Raw genomic sequence first — 19,741 nt, 5'->3', positions numbered from 1 at the left:
TCTTTGGCCCTCGATCTTGGCCCTCAAAAATAAGTGTAAGGGCTTAGAAATGGGACACCCCTTAAGTGCAGTTACGTCTTCAGACTGTGGGGGGCGGCCTTACGCCAAAGCTGTTTCCAGTCTGTCAAGAAGACGACGACGACGAAGAAGAAGGAGAAGACGACGAAAAAGAAGAAGTCCTCCATTGCTACACAACGATGTACACAAATAACGTGAAGCCGGGACCGCCGGTCCGGCTGACAAACATCGTAAAGTACACGATGTCACAACAACGATGTCAATAATCCATAAAAAAAAAAGTCTTAAACTAAGACAATAAAGTGGTTTCGTAATATTTATATCTTTATGAACTAAGAAAAATTTTTTTCGTCGCCATCTTTTTCGAAGATGTCTTGGCGAAAACACGCAATGCCTTCTGGGTAGCCCTCACTCCCAAGGGTGGTGCCGGAGAATCTCAATATTGAGGGCGATACAGCCCTTAAACCCGTCCCTCAACTTGACGTTCTGAGAATCGGGACAGCACTTGCACTTCGCGGGAGCGCGCATTTTTGAGATTGAGGGTTAAGGGAGGAATTGGAATTCACCCAAAGTGTGTGAGTTCTCCACATACTGAGCATGTATTTGGATTTCTTTTCAGGCATTAACACATTTCATTTTTGCAGCTGTATAAGAGGTGAGCAGCTGAGCAGTTCTCATCATCACAATTTTTCATAAATGCCATGGTTGGACGGACAGTGAGTGGAGAGATTTTTAAATTACATAATACTGCCAAAAAAAAAGCGTCAAGACACACAATTACAAGACAGAAGTGCGGTATTTTTGTTCCATAGCTGGGTTATGTTTTTTCATTAGTTCACCACATTGTAATGACAAGAGTCAAGTTTACACTAACAGGGAACCTCAGGCTAACACCCACTCACTCAGCTGGCGGTGCATAAATCAGGCAGCAAACAGAGGGCCTGCCTTGCCATCTTCGTAGTTTTGGAAAAGTGATTGTGTGTGAAATTGACCTCCTCTCTCCAGACGCTGTCTGAAAGGCCCTCGCGCAGGTGGATGTTTGAGAGAAATCCCGCGGATTTGTGGGGTCTTCGGGTTCCCGATGAAACTAGTCATGATTGACAGCCGAGCCATGGCAGCGGTTACTCGGGCAGGTAAATGAGCTAAACCTCGGCTATGGCCGATTCGGTCTTCACATGACATGCTGAGGCTGCTGGAGGGCTCAGCCTCAATCAATAAAACATTCAAAAAATGTCAGAAAATGTTTTACATCCATTTCCAATTCTTTCCCCCGTTCCCTTCCCTTCCCTCGTTCGTCCGGGCCTCTTGTTGCTCTCGTCTCGGATGCACCTGGCCTCTATCGCTGATGAGAGGGAGCGTCTAAATTGAGATCTGAGAGCTGGCGGCTGGTGGTGTTTTGGTTGTATCACTCTGCCTCAAAACCAGGCAACGCAAATCCTGCGGGGCCGAGCAAAGACTCTGTGTGTGCGCAGACGCGCTCAGACTCAGATCTCGGAGGTTACGGGGACAAAGGCTGGAGACTGCACAACAAACATTTGTTTTGCTGCTGGGAAAATCAGAGTCAGTTTTTTTGTTGGAAATTTGCATATTTTTTAACATTTGCATAATTCCAACACTGAAAACTAATCCCAACATCAGCCATTTACAATGCCACAGCGGCTTTTGCTCTGAGGCAATTTTTGAGGAGGATTTTTATATGTGTGTATTTCTGAAATATGGAATACAGGCGCGTCTGGGTCCCTCACAACATAATATTACTCAATATTCATAAGTGGCAGCCAGTAGCAGTTCAGTTATTCTGACCTTATTCCTCACATCAGTGAAGCTCTACATTTTAAAAATAGATCGGACGGGACCTCTGATGTACATCACACGCGGACGTTTCCTCTTTGCCACATTGACTGGAGAGATATTTCTCCGTTAGGCCAGGAGTCGCTGCCAGAAGTCTGCAAGCAGGCCAGCGTGTAAAAGCAGCCGCTTGGTTCAAGTGAAAGAATGGATGCGGAGTCGATCCAAAGCACAGACAGAATGCTGGAGAACTTAGAGTTGTGTGAACTTTTCATTCTGACTGTTTTGGAAGTTAGTGTTTATTTGGCCTTAAAAATTCTAAAAACAAACAAACAAAAAAAAGAATTTCTTCGCACTGGCAGTGATGTTGTTTCCCTATTATTTCTCAGTATCAAACTGCATGCCACCACTACTGGCCATTGCATCCTTTCATACGTCAAAAATTCTGTGCAGACAGGATTCAACCTGGTTACCACCAATCACCCCTAATAGAACAGGCAGTGGCAATTAAGCATTTTATTATAAAGTCATAAAACAGATATTCAGCTTTCACAGGATGTCTCCAACGTCACTGTTGCTGAGACTGGGCACTGGAATTAGGTGCTGTTGCACGCAGCAGTTTGCATGTTTTTCCACTTTCCCCTTGACAAGTATTGACTGGCTGCCGTCAGGTATTTTATTATTGACAGACTGGCCTTTTCTTGTTTTACTTACGCTCAGAAAAACATTCTCAAAAAATTCTCTAAAACACACCTCTGCTTTGCTTCACAATGTAAAAACAACAACTTCTTCAGATGAGCAAGTTAATGTATTAACTTTGTGCTATACTTTATACTCACAAATACACCATGAAGCATATCCCTGATCCCATCATGACCCGGAACGCTGACTAATCCCCTGCACATGTGGAGGCGAGGGGGCATCTTACCGGTGGCTGCTGAGAGTTGAGCGCCCCCCTCTTGGTGGAACCCCCTCTGGAACTCAGCCTCTTCCACGACTCCGAGAAACGCCCCCTGGTGGTGGAGCGCCCTGGTCCAGATGTGCCTGATGCAACAGATGCGTCGTCCCGGGTGGAGAACTGCCGCTCCCTCCTCAGCTCCCGCTGTTCGGCCCACTTCTTCTTGGAAGCCATTGGATGGGGGTCGCCGCTGTCTGGGGATGCGGTCAGAGGTGCGAGGTGATGTGCGAGCCGGTGTTGGAGGGGGGGCGGAGTTGTGGAGGGATGAGGGGGGTTCTTCTCGGATCAAACTTGGGCCACAGGTGGCATCGTCACACCTCGACTCGATGGGTTCAGTCGGTGTCACTCTGCCCCCTTTTTTTTCTCTCTGAATCTTCAAGAGAACTGTCTCAATCCAAAGCTCACTTTCTTCCCTCCTTTGGTTCTCTTGATCAAAGGAAGTGGGACAGCAGATCTTCACCTGCTCGTTTGCTCTCACACGCCCCTTCTGCTTCCCCCTGGGGCGGACGGACGGACGGGCGGACGGACGCCGCGGAGCAGAGGACGAGGAGGAGGTGACGAGGTAGAAGGCGCCGCCTGCACCCTGTTGCACGAGCTGTTACTGAGGCTCGACCGTTGATGCTGCCTTCCCTCCACACACACACGGAGAGAGAGAGACGGAGCGAGGGAGGGAGAGAGAGTGAAACAGGGAGGGAGGAGGGAAGGGGAGGGGAGAGAGGGGAGAAGAGAAGGAGGAGGAGGAGGGGGACGAGGAGGTGGAGGAGGGTGCCGGAGGGGACGTTACTCGCATCCAGGTGAAACTTACGCAGTAAACTTACAAGGGGACGAAAAGAACAAAGCGGAGAAGGTTCTGGAGTCCGAGGCTTCCTGTCGAGGGTGTCACTCAAAATCCAGAGCTGCTTAACCTCCTCCTCCTCCTCCTCTTCTTCCTCCTCTTACGCCCCTAGCATCCCCCCCGACAATCCCTCTCTCTCCCTTCAGCTGCACCTTCCTGCTCCTCCTCCTCCTCCTCCACTTCTCCTTCTCCTTCTCTGTCTTGTGTGTACATGCTTCAGAGTTTACGGGTTAATCCACCTGAGTCTCAGCTCCTCCCCTGCCACCGACCGATAAAGTGGCGAGCACTCAGTCGAGCTGACAGTTGGGATTGCCTCCTCTTTTCCAGTGGCTGGTTGCATCATCTTCTCTTTGTCGCGGGCATCCTTCAGACGGGCTGAAGGCTTGACGGGAGGCAGCTCGTTCCTTAAGGTGCATTTGTGGATTTTAAGAAACAAAATCTACAAACTTCAGGCTCCATTTGGTCACACGAGTCGTGCGAAGGGTATTCGTGGGGCGACGGCGCGTGACGAGAGAGCCATGTGACACGGCGGGACGTCAGCACACACAGAAAGTAAAAAGAGGTGACACTTTCCAAGCACAACTCACACGCGTGTGTGTGTGCGCACGTGTGTGTGTGTGATTGTGTCTGTGTTGAGGAGAGAAACTGTGTTACAGAGAGCGCGAGAGGCAGAGAGAGTGAAAAAGGCAGATATTATCTGAAGGATAGAGGCGGCGTAGATGGAATCCCAGCCAGACTCAACCCAGTGGAGGCTTCAAAACTCCTGATTAAAATGACTTTCTGGCTGTTGTCCTTCAATGAATTCAAACTGTGTCATTACATCACAACGCTCAACGCCAGCAGTTGAGTTTGGTTTAGTTCGTGCAGTCCTTCTGCTTCTATGGTGTTGCAAGTTAAGCAAAATAAACTCTAAAGACCAACTGGAGTTTAGAGTTTAGGAAATATTTCAAGAATTTCCCCCCAAAAAAGAATTAAATACTATGTAAGTCACAACAAACAAACATGCCTTACATTGACGGTTGCATGGAAATAAAAAAATAGAATGGAAAAATAGAATTTTACAGAAATTGGAAAGAAAAAGTGGATCACCAGTGTAAAGTTGGTGACACTACATGTCGTATTTTTGTTTTTCCTAAAAAAATTCAATAGAAGTGGTTAACAACACAGCTGCTAATTATTGTGTGCTGTTAAACCAAGTGACCCACATCCTGATTAACTGAGATAACCTCCTGCTAAGGGCGACACAGAGTGACCTCTGTACCTGGCAACACAAAGAGAACAGGGGCCAAACGACCAGGTGTCAACCACCTGCTGGCTCAACAAGCTCATCACACACACACACACACACACACACACACACACACACACACACACACACACACACACACACACACACACACACACACACACACAATGTGGCCACTTGTCAACTTGAGGAAGATCCCTCAATCATACATAAATAAACCAAAGTTCGTACATAACTGCAGTGAGTGTTCAGTCGTAACTCTGGTGGCCACCGGCTGTATTGCAGCTCAGAAAGAAAGCTCGACAAAGTGCTGTGATGACTGTTGTCAGTAGTGTTGAGTCTTTCCATCAAGAATCTCATTTAGAAGGGAAAAGTATTTACACCTTTAAATGTTTGAGGGAATTGTATTATTCAAAAACATATTTTCATGAAAAGAAAAACCATCTGTTTCTTCTTCTATCAACTTTTTTAGCATTTTTAACCATACAGTTGATTACACACAAGAACTTTGGCCCCTGAGTTAGTTTTATCCTTGCTGATAAAGTGACCTGAGCTGTGCCTGTGGCTGTGGCTGCTGTTTGACACTGGAGAAGCCGCTTGACACCATCACCTACATCAACCTGAGTTCCACCAACCAAAAGGCCAGAAAGTCTCAATTCGGAAAAGTTCTGAAAATCCTGCTTGCTTTGAACTTTGGCAAGTCGTCTTTGCCACATCTACCTGTCTGCATGTTCTTGGTATGCTTACATGACTGGCTCATGGGATATTTGAGTTAATAAGCAGCTGAACATTTCATCTAATAAAGTGGACGGCGAGTGCAGTTGTGAATGTGTAAATAGTCGGGGTTTTTTTTTAAATCTAAATTCAAACTGCAGTGGCACAGCTAGAGCTGCCATCAGGCCCTATTGCTTAACTCCCATCACACAGAGCAGAGAAATGAAAGAGTCGCTGATGAAGAAAGAGTTGAGCAGCTTGTCGGAGATTTGACTCAGTTGTTAAACTTTGGCCTCGTTGCCCCAACACGTCTTCCCAGACATCTGCCTCCCTCCCGTCTCCCAGCGCTGCCGCCTTCACGCAGCATCGGAGATCCACCTACGCAGGGTCGTGCGGTTGCCATGGTTTCTCACCCGAAAAACTCAGAGGTTGCACGATCGGCGCATCATGACAAAGCTCATAAGGACCGTACTCGTGCAAGCGCTGGGCACATGAACAGTTTCACGACATCACATTAATGACAACACTTGTTGTTTCTTCCAACATCGGCGCAAACATCCGCACAAACAGCGTCCGTGTTTGCTGCGTAAATGCCCGCGCAAGCGCACACACACACACACACACACACACACTGCTCACTGGTATGAAACGGATCCCTTTGAGATCCCCTGGAGTTTGTTGGATGACCGTTCTCAGCAAGAAGGGTTTTATTTTTTTTTTCATAAAAAGGATATAAACGATAAGCACACTAACAAAAGAATAATGCAGAACAACCAAGCATCAGACAGCCGTCTGAGTTTGTTTCAGACTGCGAGAGGATGCGAGACGATAACACAACACAATACCTAAGGAGACCGAAAATGAACCCATTTTGAAAAACTTTTCAAGATCTAAAAATACCAATTAATTTGCGGTCACTAAAGTCTCTTTTTGGAGAGTCTTTCTTTAATTGGCTGTCTGATTAGTGTATATTTTCCAAAGGGGTTGTGTAGAGTGTCAGGCTCCAACTCTAACAAGCAAGAAAGAAGACACAAGAAAGAAAAGAGCACGGCAGAGCATTGGCCCTGCCAAAAAAAAAGAAAAAAGCAAGCCATTAATACAAAGAACAACAAAATCCTTCAGCAAATTGTTCCATTACCATCCAATCTTCAAAAACCAACGCAATAGCTGTTGGACCTTCTTAACAAGGCATCCCTGATTCTTCACTGATGATCAAAGTGTGCTGCCTTTCCCAGAGCAATAAAACGCCAACGTCTTGTGTAACGCCACTGCAGACTGTATAATAGGAAAGCGTTTTAACTTCTCATTTCTAAATGCGCAAGATGTACTTTTGCAACAAATAGTTTTGCTGCTGCTTTTGTCTGACTGTCATTATCGTCCACCTTCCAAAGTCCAGATTTAAATAATTATTTCAAAGACATATTGACGGTATCAGTCAGCAACAAGTGGCTTAAAAACACTTAAAACAGGTAGAACATAAATAAATATAACTGACAATAGTTTAGTTAATGAGCTCCTGTGTCTTTTGTGTGAAGAAGAAAGAAAAAGGGGGTCATTTAAATTGTGCATGTGTGCACATGTCTTGGAATTGTTGCATAAATGATATTAGTTTCTCATTATACTAAGACCATGACATGCTATTTGACTTGATTGCCCTTTTTATGTTCTTCACGAGCATATGAACGTGCATAAAAGTGTTGCAGTGGTTGGTTATTTTCTGACGACTCAGACACTACTGTAGACACAGTAGTTTCCTACCTTAATCTCTGTGCACAGTGGCGGCAAAACTCTTCGCGTGTGAGACTTCCTTGTCATTTTTTCTCTGAAGAACAAAAATCAGAGAAAGAGAGAGCCATTACAAAGCTTTTCTGTTTGTCATATCAAAAGAGGACAGAAACAATGTGCATTTCAGTGGTCTTGCACTTCATTACAGTCACGTTCTTCAAAGGATATTTTCACTGACAATCACGGAAAAGATACGTTTGACTTTTTTTCGGCAGTTTGACTCTTTGGATTTTTCCCCAAAATATTAAACATAACATCGGCCAGAGCATCTCCCGCCAGAGGAACTGGCCACGCCTCAGCGTTCAAGGTAAGAATGATGCAACATGTTGAAAATGTGCACCTCAAAATGCGGTCGCACAACATCATGGCAGACTCAAGATGTTAGATGGACGAGGGTGAATATACAAATGCTGCTGTCTGAAGTGGAGCCTGTACGCAAAAAAAAAAAAAAAAGGAAAAAAAATGTTTAACAACATGTAAACAAATGAAGCTGTGATTTCTTTTCTGGACTTTAAGGAATGTTAATCAATTTACAGAGGCACTTTGACAAAATCTTATTTTTGATGCTTCTGACTTCATTAAGGCAGGATTAAACTCTGGACAAGTCGCCAGTGTATAACAGGGCCACATACACAAACAAACAGACTTACACCACAAATGCACAAACCAACAAACAACTTAAAGATCCCAATTTGCCTCACATGCATGCTTTTGGACTGCGGGAAGAAGCTCCTTCACTGAAGGCAACGTTTACAAAATTCAGAATGTAAGTGACGTCGTCAAATTCTATTGATCAGTCGAGCATCTTGTCTCAAATTTTTTGACATCCTCTTGACAGAATGGTCTCAATGGAATTTAGATGAAAACATTTTTTGCACTTTTCTCAAGCAGCAGGAGGGAAACTATTTGGAGGATGCGCTGCCCAAGAGAAATTGTTTCCTGTGTTAGAAAGTTACTTCAGCTTCTGTGAAAATATATCATTAATAAGACCTTCACGTTTCCAATTGGCGAAGAAATAACCAGAGAGAAGCCGCGGAAAGCAGCAAAAAAAAAAAGAAATAATTAAGAGAGGAAGGTTTTGCTATGCATAACTTTGCTCCCTTGTTGGATTAAAATCATCATCTTTCCCTCATCTGATTTTATGATGAATGTATTCATGCTGCATTAAACTCTTCTCTCATTTGACAGTACACTGGGGAATGTCCTGATTTATTACTGCAAATATCATTTTACTAGTGTTCATTAAAGAACTTCTGATGGTTGAAATGTTCCTAAAGGCCACTTTCTCAAACTGATGATGTCCTCAAAGAGGGACAATTCTGTGTTTTATCCAAACACACTGGCTGCTCCAGTGATTAGAAAAGGCATGGCTCCGGTTCATAACTCCATACACCATGCTGTCTCGACCTCTGCTTGCTATCTTAAAAGTAATTTGTGCTGTCCCGTTGGCTTTCAGGCAACATTAGCCGTGGCTAAAGTGCCTCTTACTGATCGTATCAGCAAGGATGGTTTCAAATTTGTTTTAGTTTTCACATTTGTAGTTATTCCATAGCCGCGGATGCGCATCCGCATATGCTCGGGGCAATACAGTAGGGGGCGGTGTGCAACAAGTTGGGTGGCGAACCACTCATGCACACATACTCAAAGAAGACTCCACCGCTACCACCACCATCGGCTTGGGTGACATTTGTTCTTGTTGATTGATAGTTAGTTAATTCGTAATACTAATACTTAGAAAGAAGCCCAGATAACACAACAGAAGAGAGAGGTTTCCTTACTTCCTTGAGTCACATGACTTGACTCGAGTCGCAGATTTGAGGACTTGAGACTTGACTTAGACTTGAGAGACAGAAGAATCCAAAGGACTTGACTTTTTAAAATCAGATACTTGCATTTTCTTTCTTTATTTTTTGCAACTTTTTTTTAGATTACGTTAGAAAATGTGTTTTATTTTGAAACGATATCAGGTGATTTTAAAGTGCAATGCACGCTGCACGCAGACCAACAGCGGTCAACAGATCAACACAGCAGTCATGGTGGCGGCTAGACCAAGAATAATTCAATTTGGGTTTAAGGATTATGTTGTCGATAATGCTCTGAAGAAGAGAACGGCGGTGTGCAAGGTCTGCAGCTCAAAAATCAGTGACGCAACCAGCACAAAGCACAACTTCATCCGTCTCGACAAAACCCACAAAGAAAGGTATAAGCTCCAGTTTGAATACGAAGGTGAGATATGACGCGTGGCTTTGGTGTGAAAACTGATTTTTTGCGTTTGCAGTAATTTTGAAAAATAATAGCTTGCAACTACATATTGTAAAAATAAATAATTAGGAACTAGTTCATTTTCTGAACCATAAACTTTGTTCACAATTTTTTTTTTTTTTTAATTAAGAACTATGAACATAACTAGTTCATTTTAAATTGTGTGAACTGAGCATTGAACTTGTGCATCATAGAAAGTGAACTTTCCCAACCCTGGCTGCCGACAGCACCTTCTCAAATGATGAGCTCAAAGACAACTTGGCATCGCATGCATGGTTTTGTGGTTGTTATTTATTTAGTCCTTTGCAATATTTAGCGAAAGCCTGTTGGTGTAGACAGTATAAAAATTATATACTTCACTGCGTTCTACCATAACGGAACAGGCTGCAATAAAAGGGAAATTTAAAAAAAAAAAATGAATATGTTTGTTTTCTCACGATACAGAAAGTGTGATTTGGAGTAAACACTTGGGTTGTTCAACCGCTGCATATTAAAAGCCAATAAGCAGTGATCTTAATGGCGGGTGGCAGGTGTGACTGACTGTGGCTCAGTTTCAGCTCCCTCCCGTCACTTCACACCTTCAGCTGCTCCAGCTTCATTACAGCCAGCTGAGACGCTCTCGCCTTGTGTGGCTGCACTCGTTCCACCTACTCATCATGTGTTTCCATCTGCAGTGGTTCCCATTATCCATCCATCTAGCTCTGTACCTCTCTCTCTCTCTCTCTCTCTTTCTCTCTCTCTCTCTCTCTCATTTTATTCGTTCAGCAGCGAGAGTGCTGAGAGTGCACACACCCCAGCACACTCAAATGAGCAATGAGGGGGAAATTGGTGTAATGAATTCAGCACAATCTTCGGTCTGTGTCCTCCGAATCTGCGTTTTTCTTTCCGTCGCCGTGCTTTTATGCACAATATATGTAAATTTGAATAAAACTTTTTTTCAGTCTTTCTCATGCACTCCAACCCTCCTGTTTTTAAAGCAAACACAACTTGATCATAGGGTCAATTAGTTTGAGAAAACACGACCTTGTGCAGAATACGTTGCAAATAGGGTTCATTGGAGGAAAGACAATGATGGCAGCCGTGTTTACTCTTGCAATAATTAGCCTGCGTCGCCTCTCATATCCTAACAGTTAATTACTGCCTCCACTGTGTGCCACAGAAAAGGTTGGGGATGCATTTCTAAGCAGCCGAGAGCCATCAATAATTCACGCAGACCATCCACAGAGAATACGTGCGTTTCTCACTCTTGAATTTGCAATCCCAAGCCTATCAGGTGCAATCGGCTCGCTCGTCATTAGCAGGTAATTAGCATCCTCAAATTAGCCTCAAAGAATGAGCATGCAATGTATTGATGGACGACTACAAAAAAATAAAAAATAGAGATCAGAACCACTTGCTCGTGTTTGTCAAGTGTTCCAGCCTTTCCTGCAACTCTCTGCGTCTGACTTCAGAAAGACTCAACAGGCTGCTGCTGTGCCAGGATGGCAGACGTGGCAAAACGTGGCCTCGGGTGGAGAAGTGTCACCACAACCGCGTCTGAAACTCCCACGCGAGCGGCAGGGCTGTTTGACAACAGTGCAAACGGCAGCCTGCGATCCTGTGATCTCCTCAATATGCCCAATCGATGATGCATTTGTAATATTATGTGCACGTGGGCGGGTGCACGCAGAAGTTGAAAATGAATCACTGGTGTTGGCTTCTCCATCCAAGCCGAGAGCTCATCTGGGCCAGAACGCTGCTCACGATGCGGCTTGGGGACATCGTCGCTCAACAGGGTTGGGAGGATTACTTTGAAAATGCAACTGGTTATTAAAATGTAATAGTAGTGTAACTATTTGAATTACTTTATTAAAGTAATCTAACGTATTACATTTGATTACATTTTGATTATTTCCCTAGATTTTGAATAAATGTTCTCAAATGTTTAGACCTGTCAGTGTTGAGCTTTCAGCAATACTAAAAAAAACACAACAACAACAACAACAACAACAACAACAACAACAACCACAGCAATGCCAAACTTAAGTACCTCTTTTTCTGTGAGGTCTTTCTGAAAAATAAAATTAGGGGCAACATAACCTTTTATTTTTTTTTAATCAAAGCAAAGATATTCCTACTAAACCGACACTTAATTTAGCGCTTGAGGAACAACACTTTCATCTGTGGAGGGAAACAGTCAAGGACAGAAAACCATGCAAAGCAACAAAAATAAAACATTAACCATTATTAAACATAAAGCCCAGCCTTTTTTGTAAAAACTGGTCAGATGTAAGTAATCAAAATAGTAATCAAGAGTAACTCCACAAGTAACTACAATTTATTCACACATTTTTCCAGACATGTGACTGATTAAAATTTCCTCATTTTGTAAATGAATTACGACATTAGATGTAACCCGTCACTCCCCAACACTGTCGCCGAGGGAGCGAGGCGTGAGCGCGAGAGAGCAGCCTCCCTGTGAAGGAACGGGTCCTCTGCTGAGGGAGCCCCCCCGCTGATCTTAACGTCATCCTCTGCAACAACTTCAGCCACCAACTTCAGACAAAAGCAGAGCTCTTTGTCTGTCAGCGCGCCAGGGGATTTTTTTTTGGGTTTTTGCTGAATTCAGGGCCGTAGCGAGGACTCACAATTGCCGTGAATTCACTCGAAGGATTTTAAGGAAAAGCCCAAAAGAAGCTCATCCGCCGTGAGGGGACAGAGAATCCCTCAAAGGCTTGTTCTGAAAAACTGTGCTAAATCCATGCCTCAGACTGTTCACACTGACGGGGAGCAGCCTTTTGTGGATGATTTATACATGAAGCATATGGCTGCGTTTGTGTCCAACGGTCAACAGATGGAGGCGCGAGTCAAAGAGGAGACGCGTGGTAATGGGCGAAACAACTTTCATTAAATTAGCGCAGCAGCAGCAGCTGCACAAGCAAAATGTCCTGCAATTCCATCCAAAAGTTGCTTTTCTCTTATTTCTGACAATTTGGTTATTTTTTTTGTTTCACAACACCACCACCACCTGTGATTTCAAAACAGCAGACGTCTTACCAAGCTGAAGGACTCCCAGGCTCCTCTGGGAATCACCTTCTCTTCTCCCCTGGTCTCGTCCGTGGTTCTTGACTCCTCAATCTTCTCCTAAAATGGGCCTTTTTTTCTTCCAACAAAGACAAAAAATGAAAAAAAAAAAGATCTTGAACCTAAAAGACTGGGCGGCTGGGTGTAAGTTGACACACAGGTGACTGAGCAGAGAGAGGAGAGGCAGCAGAGAGAAGATGGCTTGCTCCAGGAGTGGCTAGCCACAGGTGGGCAACACACCCCCTCAGCTAGCGGAGGGGCGCTGGGGGACGGGGCATGACGCAGCCTGGCCACGTGTGTATTTGTGTGTGTGTGTTTGTGCGACACCGTCACTCGCTGTCAGTGCACATCTGTAGATCCAGGATCGGCACTGAGCATCTCGTAGATCCAACTTTTAGCCTGATTTGTTGTCTGATTGAATGTAAAAAATTAAGTCCTCCTCTGGTGCTGCAGCAAAAAAGTCCCCAAATTTATTATTTTGCTCTTCTCTTCTTCATTGGCTGGTCGCCCTTTGTGTTGAAACCTGCCAGCAGTGGGCCTACCTATCGGCCGACGGGAATAGTGACGACTGCCAGAGGAAACCGTTTCCCGCAGATCTGGCCGTGTCCGGCTCTTATGAGCATCTGGTGCCTCATCACCAACAGCACCTGAGTCACAGTTACACTGAGGGGCTCCGGGGTGTGAGGCTGACTGGTGTAAGTGTGTGTGTGTGTGTGTGTGTGTGTGTGTGTGTGTTTGTGTGTCACCCCAACTGATCCAGACCCTTTGAGCATCTCACCAGAGCAGGTTGCTAGGTGAGGACGCAATGAGGGCCAGCCCAAATCCCTCAGCTCGAGCGCACACCTACCCACCCACACACACACGCACACCTACCCACACACACACACACACACACACACACACACACACACACACACACACACACACACACACACACACACACACACACACACACACACACACACACATTACATGGTTTGATGGGAGGAAGGTTAATTATAGCCAATAAGAAAAAGCAAACAACGGGTGGCTAACGAGCGGAGGTTAAGTTGGGCTCTCAGCCATGAATAAATGACGAGATGCTCAGATGCCTCAGCAACAGAGAGGCGGAGTCGCCTTGTGGGTCCCTGACAAGTGGCCGGTTGGTTTTTAGGGCCCCGAGATGCCTCACTGTTGTCTAGAAACGTAAGCGCGGCACGCCTTCTCAACAGGGACCTCCATCGTCCATCTATAATAAATCTCCTTACCTCATTCGAGGGTTTTTCATTCGCCCGGGTCTGTCTGCCGCCAATGCAGTGGTGCCCCTGCGAAACGCTTCATTTAGTAGTGGCATGTCACATCAGCTACAATGCACCTGTGGGAACATGGCATTGGTCTCACCTCCCATTAGTCCGATAAATTGCGCATTGGTCCAGCTTCCTTATTACCCTAATCCTAACCCTAACCCTAACGGGAAGTCGGACCAATGCCTAATTTGTCGGACTAACGGAAGGTCAGAATAATGAGCAGTTGCCGCACCTGTCACGACCGCGCGCTCACTCACATGCGACCCTTTTTGGGTTTTTTTCTAATTACGTATAAGTACAAAGTATTCCTAAGAGAAAGACGAGAACGATCGCTTGAACAATGGCAGGCAGAGCTTCTCAGACAAAACGTCCACTTAGCATGACAATTAGCAATCAATTACCTGACTGAGCAGCAGTGAGTGGGTGAGAAGAAGAAGAAGAAAAAGAATACTGGTGGGCGAAGATGTGAAATTTACCCACTGATTGCTTTTCTGTTGCTTTTTCTCTAAATTTGACAAAGCATTTGTTCCTAAACTTTTTTTTATGATGACGGACACAAATCTCCACATGCTACAGGCTTTAGCTACTGACGTTCAGAAAAACACATTCTGTGAAGAAGATACAGAGGTTTGGTTATGGGATAATGAACTGCTGAAAATTTTTCAGTAGTTCATTCAAAAGATCCTTTAAAATTCCAGACAACCGCAGACTTTAATTCAAAAACAATATACCTCAAAGAACTTTTCAGAGGGCAGTCGGTTCGCATTTCTGCAGAGGAAATTTATGTTTTATTAGGCTTTTATCTGTGATCGAAGGGCAATTAAGGTGCCTGCACAAGCAGAAAAATATTAGGTCCTCTGCTCCACAACGACACAAAATCTATATCTAATCCGAGCATGTGCTGGATGTGGCTGAGAGCGGCACTGCGCCAGCGCAGAGGAGGTGGGTTTTCTGGTAACTAAGTGTTACTATGTCTTCAGGCAGCGTTCTGACTGAGACTAAATACTGAGCTGGTGTCTCAGAGGATTCGCCCTGCGAGCCCTTTCGCCTCGACGGAGGTTGGTACAGGTTCAAGATGTGTCAGACTCGGCCCGGAGCTTTTAACCTACTGCGTTTAAAGTGCTGACACAGACTAGAACCTGGTAATGCTGCTGTGGGAAGTCGTGATCATCTCGGACTGCCAGTCACACTTAGCTTCCATGGTTTTTTATTTGTTTCCTCCAAGGGGAAACCGATCCCGCAGCAATCATTAGTTTAGGAACATATTGCGACCGGCGGCATCGTTTCTGCTATTATCATAATGATTTTTGCGGCGCTTATCCTTGTCATGAATGCCAAATACTAACGGCCTCGTGTTTCCATGAGCACTATTTGGTGTCCTCATAAATGCAGCCTTGGTTCAAGCTAATAAAATTTATATGCAAAGAGCCTTGAGATGCTTCAGCGCTGCTGGAAACAAAGAAACAAAAACTGCCTCTCCAAGGTCACTTCACTGAACGTCAGCGACTATTCAAGAAGTCACATCGCAAGAATTCTTCCTCTTTTTCTTTTTCCACCAGGAGGATTTAATGACCATCTGAGTTGCTTTCAGAACTCAGCTCGCAGGGTGAACATCATTGGTGCCCTCGGGTTTTGCCCCGAGAGATCCCCCCTGTGGCACTGCCGCCTCTCCCGAGCCCCCCGATCGAACACGTCGCCACATATTTATTACAGGGGAATAAAAACAGCATAAGCTGGGTTGGGTGGTAAAGACTCGCCATTGTAATCCTTTTTTTATTGCATTTCTCAGGGCCCGATTAGGTGGCGTCCCGCTGCGTGGAAAGTATTTTCTTGTTTGCAGCTCTGACCTAACATCACAGACACACACAAACACACACAGTCTCTCTCTCTCTCTCGCTCTCTCACACTCACAAACACAACACACACCTATGCCTCTTCATCTAGCAGGTAGATAAGGTTAATTCGCTGTCTAATGGGCAGGGAGACTGATGAGCCTTTTGATGTTAAAGGGTAATTGACTGTGTCTGTGCGAGCGTGCGTGTGTGCACGCGTGAATGTGTGTATATGTGTATGTGTGCGCATGCGAGGGGAGTATTACTCTCAAATGTGTCGACATGTCGTCAGCAAAGATTAGGGACTTCATCAAACATATCCGTCTGTGACCTTAACGCAGACCCTCCTTCTTCTGCAGTGGCTGGTCGATACAACCAGAGGGCGTTTGTGGTTCTGGTTCGAAGAGCCAGATCTTTGAAACGAACAAAGAGAGCCGGCTCCTGATTGGGAACCATTTCTTTAGATTAAACATTAGCGATTAGCAATTTAGAACGCGTGCTAGCGGAGATTTTGTGCGAGAGAGAAATGTCCAAAAAATGAATATTAGAAACTGGAAAAAACAAATAATAAAACCTTAAGATATAACACACACAGCCCGGACCTGGGACCTTTCTGTGTGGAGTTTGCATGTTCTCCCCTGTGTCTGCGTGGGTTCTCTCCGGGTTCTCCGGCTTCCTCCCACACTCCAAAAACATGCACGTGAGGTCAATTGAACATTCTAAATTGTCCGTAGGTGTGCATGTGAGTGTGAATGGTTGTTTGTTTCTATGTGGCCCTGCGATGAACTGGCGACTTGTCCACGGTGTCACCCTGCCTTCGCCCCAAGACAGCTGGGATAGGCTCCAGCAGACCCCCGTGACCCTGAATAGGAATAAGCGGGTATAGAAGATGAATGAATGAATGAATGAATAACACAACACAAACACAGAGAGTGTGTGTGTGTGAGAGAGAGAGAGAGAGAGAGGGGGAAGGGGAGAGAGAGAGAGAGTGAGAGAGAGAGAGAGATACAGTATATATGAACTGAATTGTTTTAGCTGGATGCTGCTTTCTGTTTGTTTTGCAAATTTGTGTTTTATCTCGTTGCAATGTTTTGTTGATGTGTTGCTTGTCCATAGTTGTGCTGTGCTGGGTTTTTTTTGTTTGTTGATATTTTATATTTATTTTTACAGCTCTGTGTTCCATGTTGAGTGTGTAATACATAATTGATATTTTTGATATCATGAACGTTAGTCATTCATATTAGCACGGGAGCCACTTGGGAGCCAAAAGAACCGGTTAAAGAGCCGGAATTCCCATCACTAGTTTGTGTCTTTTCTACAATGTTAACTGTCACGACCAAGGCGCCAACCACCACCTCCACTCGCACCGAGAAACGTAGAACCTCAGCAGGCGGGGGGAGACCCCGCCCACACCGGTCCCGGCTGCGCGGTTAACGGAAGTCAACCACGGGCCCGACACGGCGTGAGTCTCTGTGACATTAAGCAGACAGGAGATTTACATCCCACCTCGGGGTCGGGGAGAAACACCGGGAGAGGGGCTGTCATGGAAACGGACCCCTGCTTGACTGTCGGAATTATTTAATTATTCACGAACGCCATCGCTGAGCGTCAGCGGGGAATCGAGCGGAAACCAGCCGAGCGCCAGAACCAGCAGAACGGCGCGACTTAAGAATCGAACCATGTGGTCGAGTTTTGGGGAATCCAGATAAATATGCGAGCTGCACACTGCAACACACACATGCACAAACACACATGGCGGTGGGCCTTGGCGTGGAGCTCCTGGGTGGACTGGGCTAATCAGTGTGTGCTGCTCGGCGCTCCGCTGCTTTTCCAAGCACACACGCTCACAGCAGTAATCCCCCGACTAATCTAACAGGCGGGAGGCTGTTCATTATAATTTAAGCGCTCGTTTTTAGATTCGGTTTTCAAGCTGGCTACAAATTCATCGGGAGGTCTTTCAGGAAGGAAAAAGAAAAAGTTTTGACACAGCTCAAACACAATAAGCTTCCGGGTGAGAAGGCGTAATAACAGCGTCGGGTAAATTAACGTAAAGCCAACGCTAAAAACTACATCACGTGCAGGATGGATGTTTAAAATATTGGGCCGCCTGTCTCACCCTATCTTTAACACGGGGCCCTCGGTGCATGCTGCTGAAACACTGTGACTGACTGGTGGTGTGTGTGTGTGTGTGTGTGTGTGTGTGTGTTGGTGTGTGAAGGACTTGATAAGAGTGGGATGTAGCACATCCTGAAAGGATAATATGGTGCTGGCCTGACAGGTTGTGGCTCGACGTATGGCTGGAATTGTGATTACGCTTGTCTATCTAACACAGTGGTTTCCAAGAGGGGGCGCTAGGGGGCCCGCAGAAAATTGGAGCGGAAAATGCAAGTAATTGAATAATAGAATCAAATTATCTTTTAATTATTATCAGCAAATGTAATCTAGTTATAAATGTGTTCATGGCATCGAGTGTGTGACGTGCCAGTTTGCGCAAATGAAGGTGATTTGCTCCTCAAACTTGCCAAGGTGGTACAAAATGGTTTCTGGCAAAGAGATTGAAGGAACAGACAGACAACCCAACTGTGAAGGACAGCAAAAAAAAAAAAAAAAACTTTAAAATTGGCCAACTACAGTAAGAAAATATGAGGCAGCATCCATTAAGTATATTTACATATGCTTTGTCTGATGGCTTGCGATGGGGGTCCCCCGGCCAGAAGCTGATGCTGTTGGGAGTAGGAAAAGGTTTGGGAAAAGACAGAGCTTGTGAAAAAGATCAAGCACACACACACACACACATCCTTCCGTCCTGGGAACGGGAGGGAACATTTTGGTGTGACACAGGAGGCGGTAATGCAGGAAGTGGAGAGGAATGGAAAGGAGAGGGGGGATCTTTCCGTGGCTATCAGGCTCATAAAAACATAGAGTGGCAGGTTCAGGCCTTGTCCCTCCCCCCAACTCACTGCCGTGCTGTAGGTCGAATGTGGCTAAAAAAACCATCCACTAGCTGTGGAGATTATTTTTCAACAGCCGCTCTGCCACAAGTATTTTCCTTTGAAGCCCTCGGTGATCTTTCATTGCCGCATGGCAGAACTGCGTGTTCTCGACAGCAGAGTTTTTAATTATGCAACACTCCGGCTTTTTGAACTGTACAAATACAATTAGAGAAAATGCAGAGGCTTAAAATATGACACCAGAGACTCCTGTGTGTGTGCTTGAGTGTGGGTGGCTGCCTTGAGCGTTCTTTCTGTTGCATATTGTTTTCATGGAGGGACTTTTAACCACATACATTCTTCATGCAACACACAAGAAGCTAGTTTGTCTTTTATAATTGCTTGTTTTTCCCCCCCCTTTGATTTGTTGTTTTCTTTAAATCACTTCCAGCGTGAGGAAAGTAATGCTCTATCTTTCTGTCCAACTATTAAATTAAGTTAACTGACAAGATGAAACAGACACTGTGTAAGAGACAACAAAGCACTTTTACAAGGCATAAATGTTTCCAGCTGAATACTGCTTCATCTCAATTCTTCCCCACTGGTCCTCAGTCTAGATGACTGCTGAAGCTACTCTCGTCAGTTTTACCCTCTCATTTCTTAACTCCTCAGAGGAAAAGGTTCAGTTTCAGCTTTGGCCAGCTCTGATTAATGCCAGCTGGCTCCACTAGTTTTGGCTTGAATATTGCATGGTTATGTCTTACACTGCTCACAAAAAGTTAGGGATATTCAGCTTGGGGATAAGATTTTCAGAATGCAACTAAAATGCAATACAATGTGTCAAAGTAAAGGTCAAAGTAAATTCCAGAGACGCTTGAAATCTCTACAACATCCTGGCAGTTTAAAGGATTAAACACACACGCACACACACACGCACACACACACACACACACACACACACACACACACACACACACACACACACACACACACACACACACACACACACACACAGTCACATACA

General features: G+C 45.0%; 2 protein-coding genes across 2 annotated transcripts in view; one reads left to right on the top strand and one right to left on the bottom strand.

The window, feature by feature from the left end:
* Positions 1-12,743, bottom strand: part of trpm3 (transient receptor potential cation channel, subfamily M, member 3) — a 129,953-nt gene extending 117,210 nt beyond the window's left edge. Inside the window, exons 1-2 of the mRNA XM_076038910.1 lie at positions 12,643-12,743; positions 7,318-7,381 (exon numbers count right to left, since the gene is read on the bottom strand). Coding sequence (XP_075895025.1) covers positions 7,318-7,374 — 57 coding nt within the window. The 5' untranslated portion in view covers positions 7,375-7,381; positions 12,643-12,743. The remainder of the gene's footprint in view (positions 1-7,317; positions 7,382-12,642) is intronic.
* The window catches only part of LOC142896948 (nuclear factor 7, ovary-like), a 177,206-nt gene that overhangs the window by 141,517 nt on the left and 15,948 nt on the right, over positions 1-19,741 (top strand). The window lies entirely within an intron of this gene.

The sequence above is a fragment of the Nelusetta ayraudi genome, unplaced genomic scaffold (assembly GCF_046127955.1).
Source record: "Nelusetta ayraudi isolate G7.1 ecotype Tasmania unplaced genomic scaffold, CSIRO-AGI_Nayr_v1 ptg000058l, whole genome shotgun sequence".
Classification (NCBI taxonomy): domain Eukaryota; kingdom Metazoa; phylum Chordata; class Actinopteri; order Tetraodontiformes; family Monacanthidae; genus Nelusetta; species Nelusetta ayraudi.
This window is presented reverse-complemented; position numbering and strand designations above follow the sequence as displayed.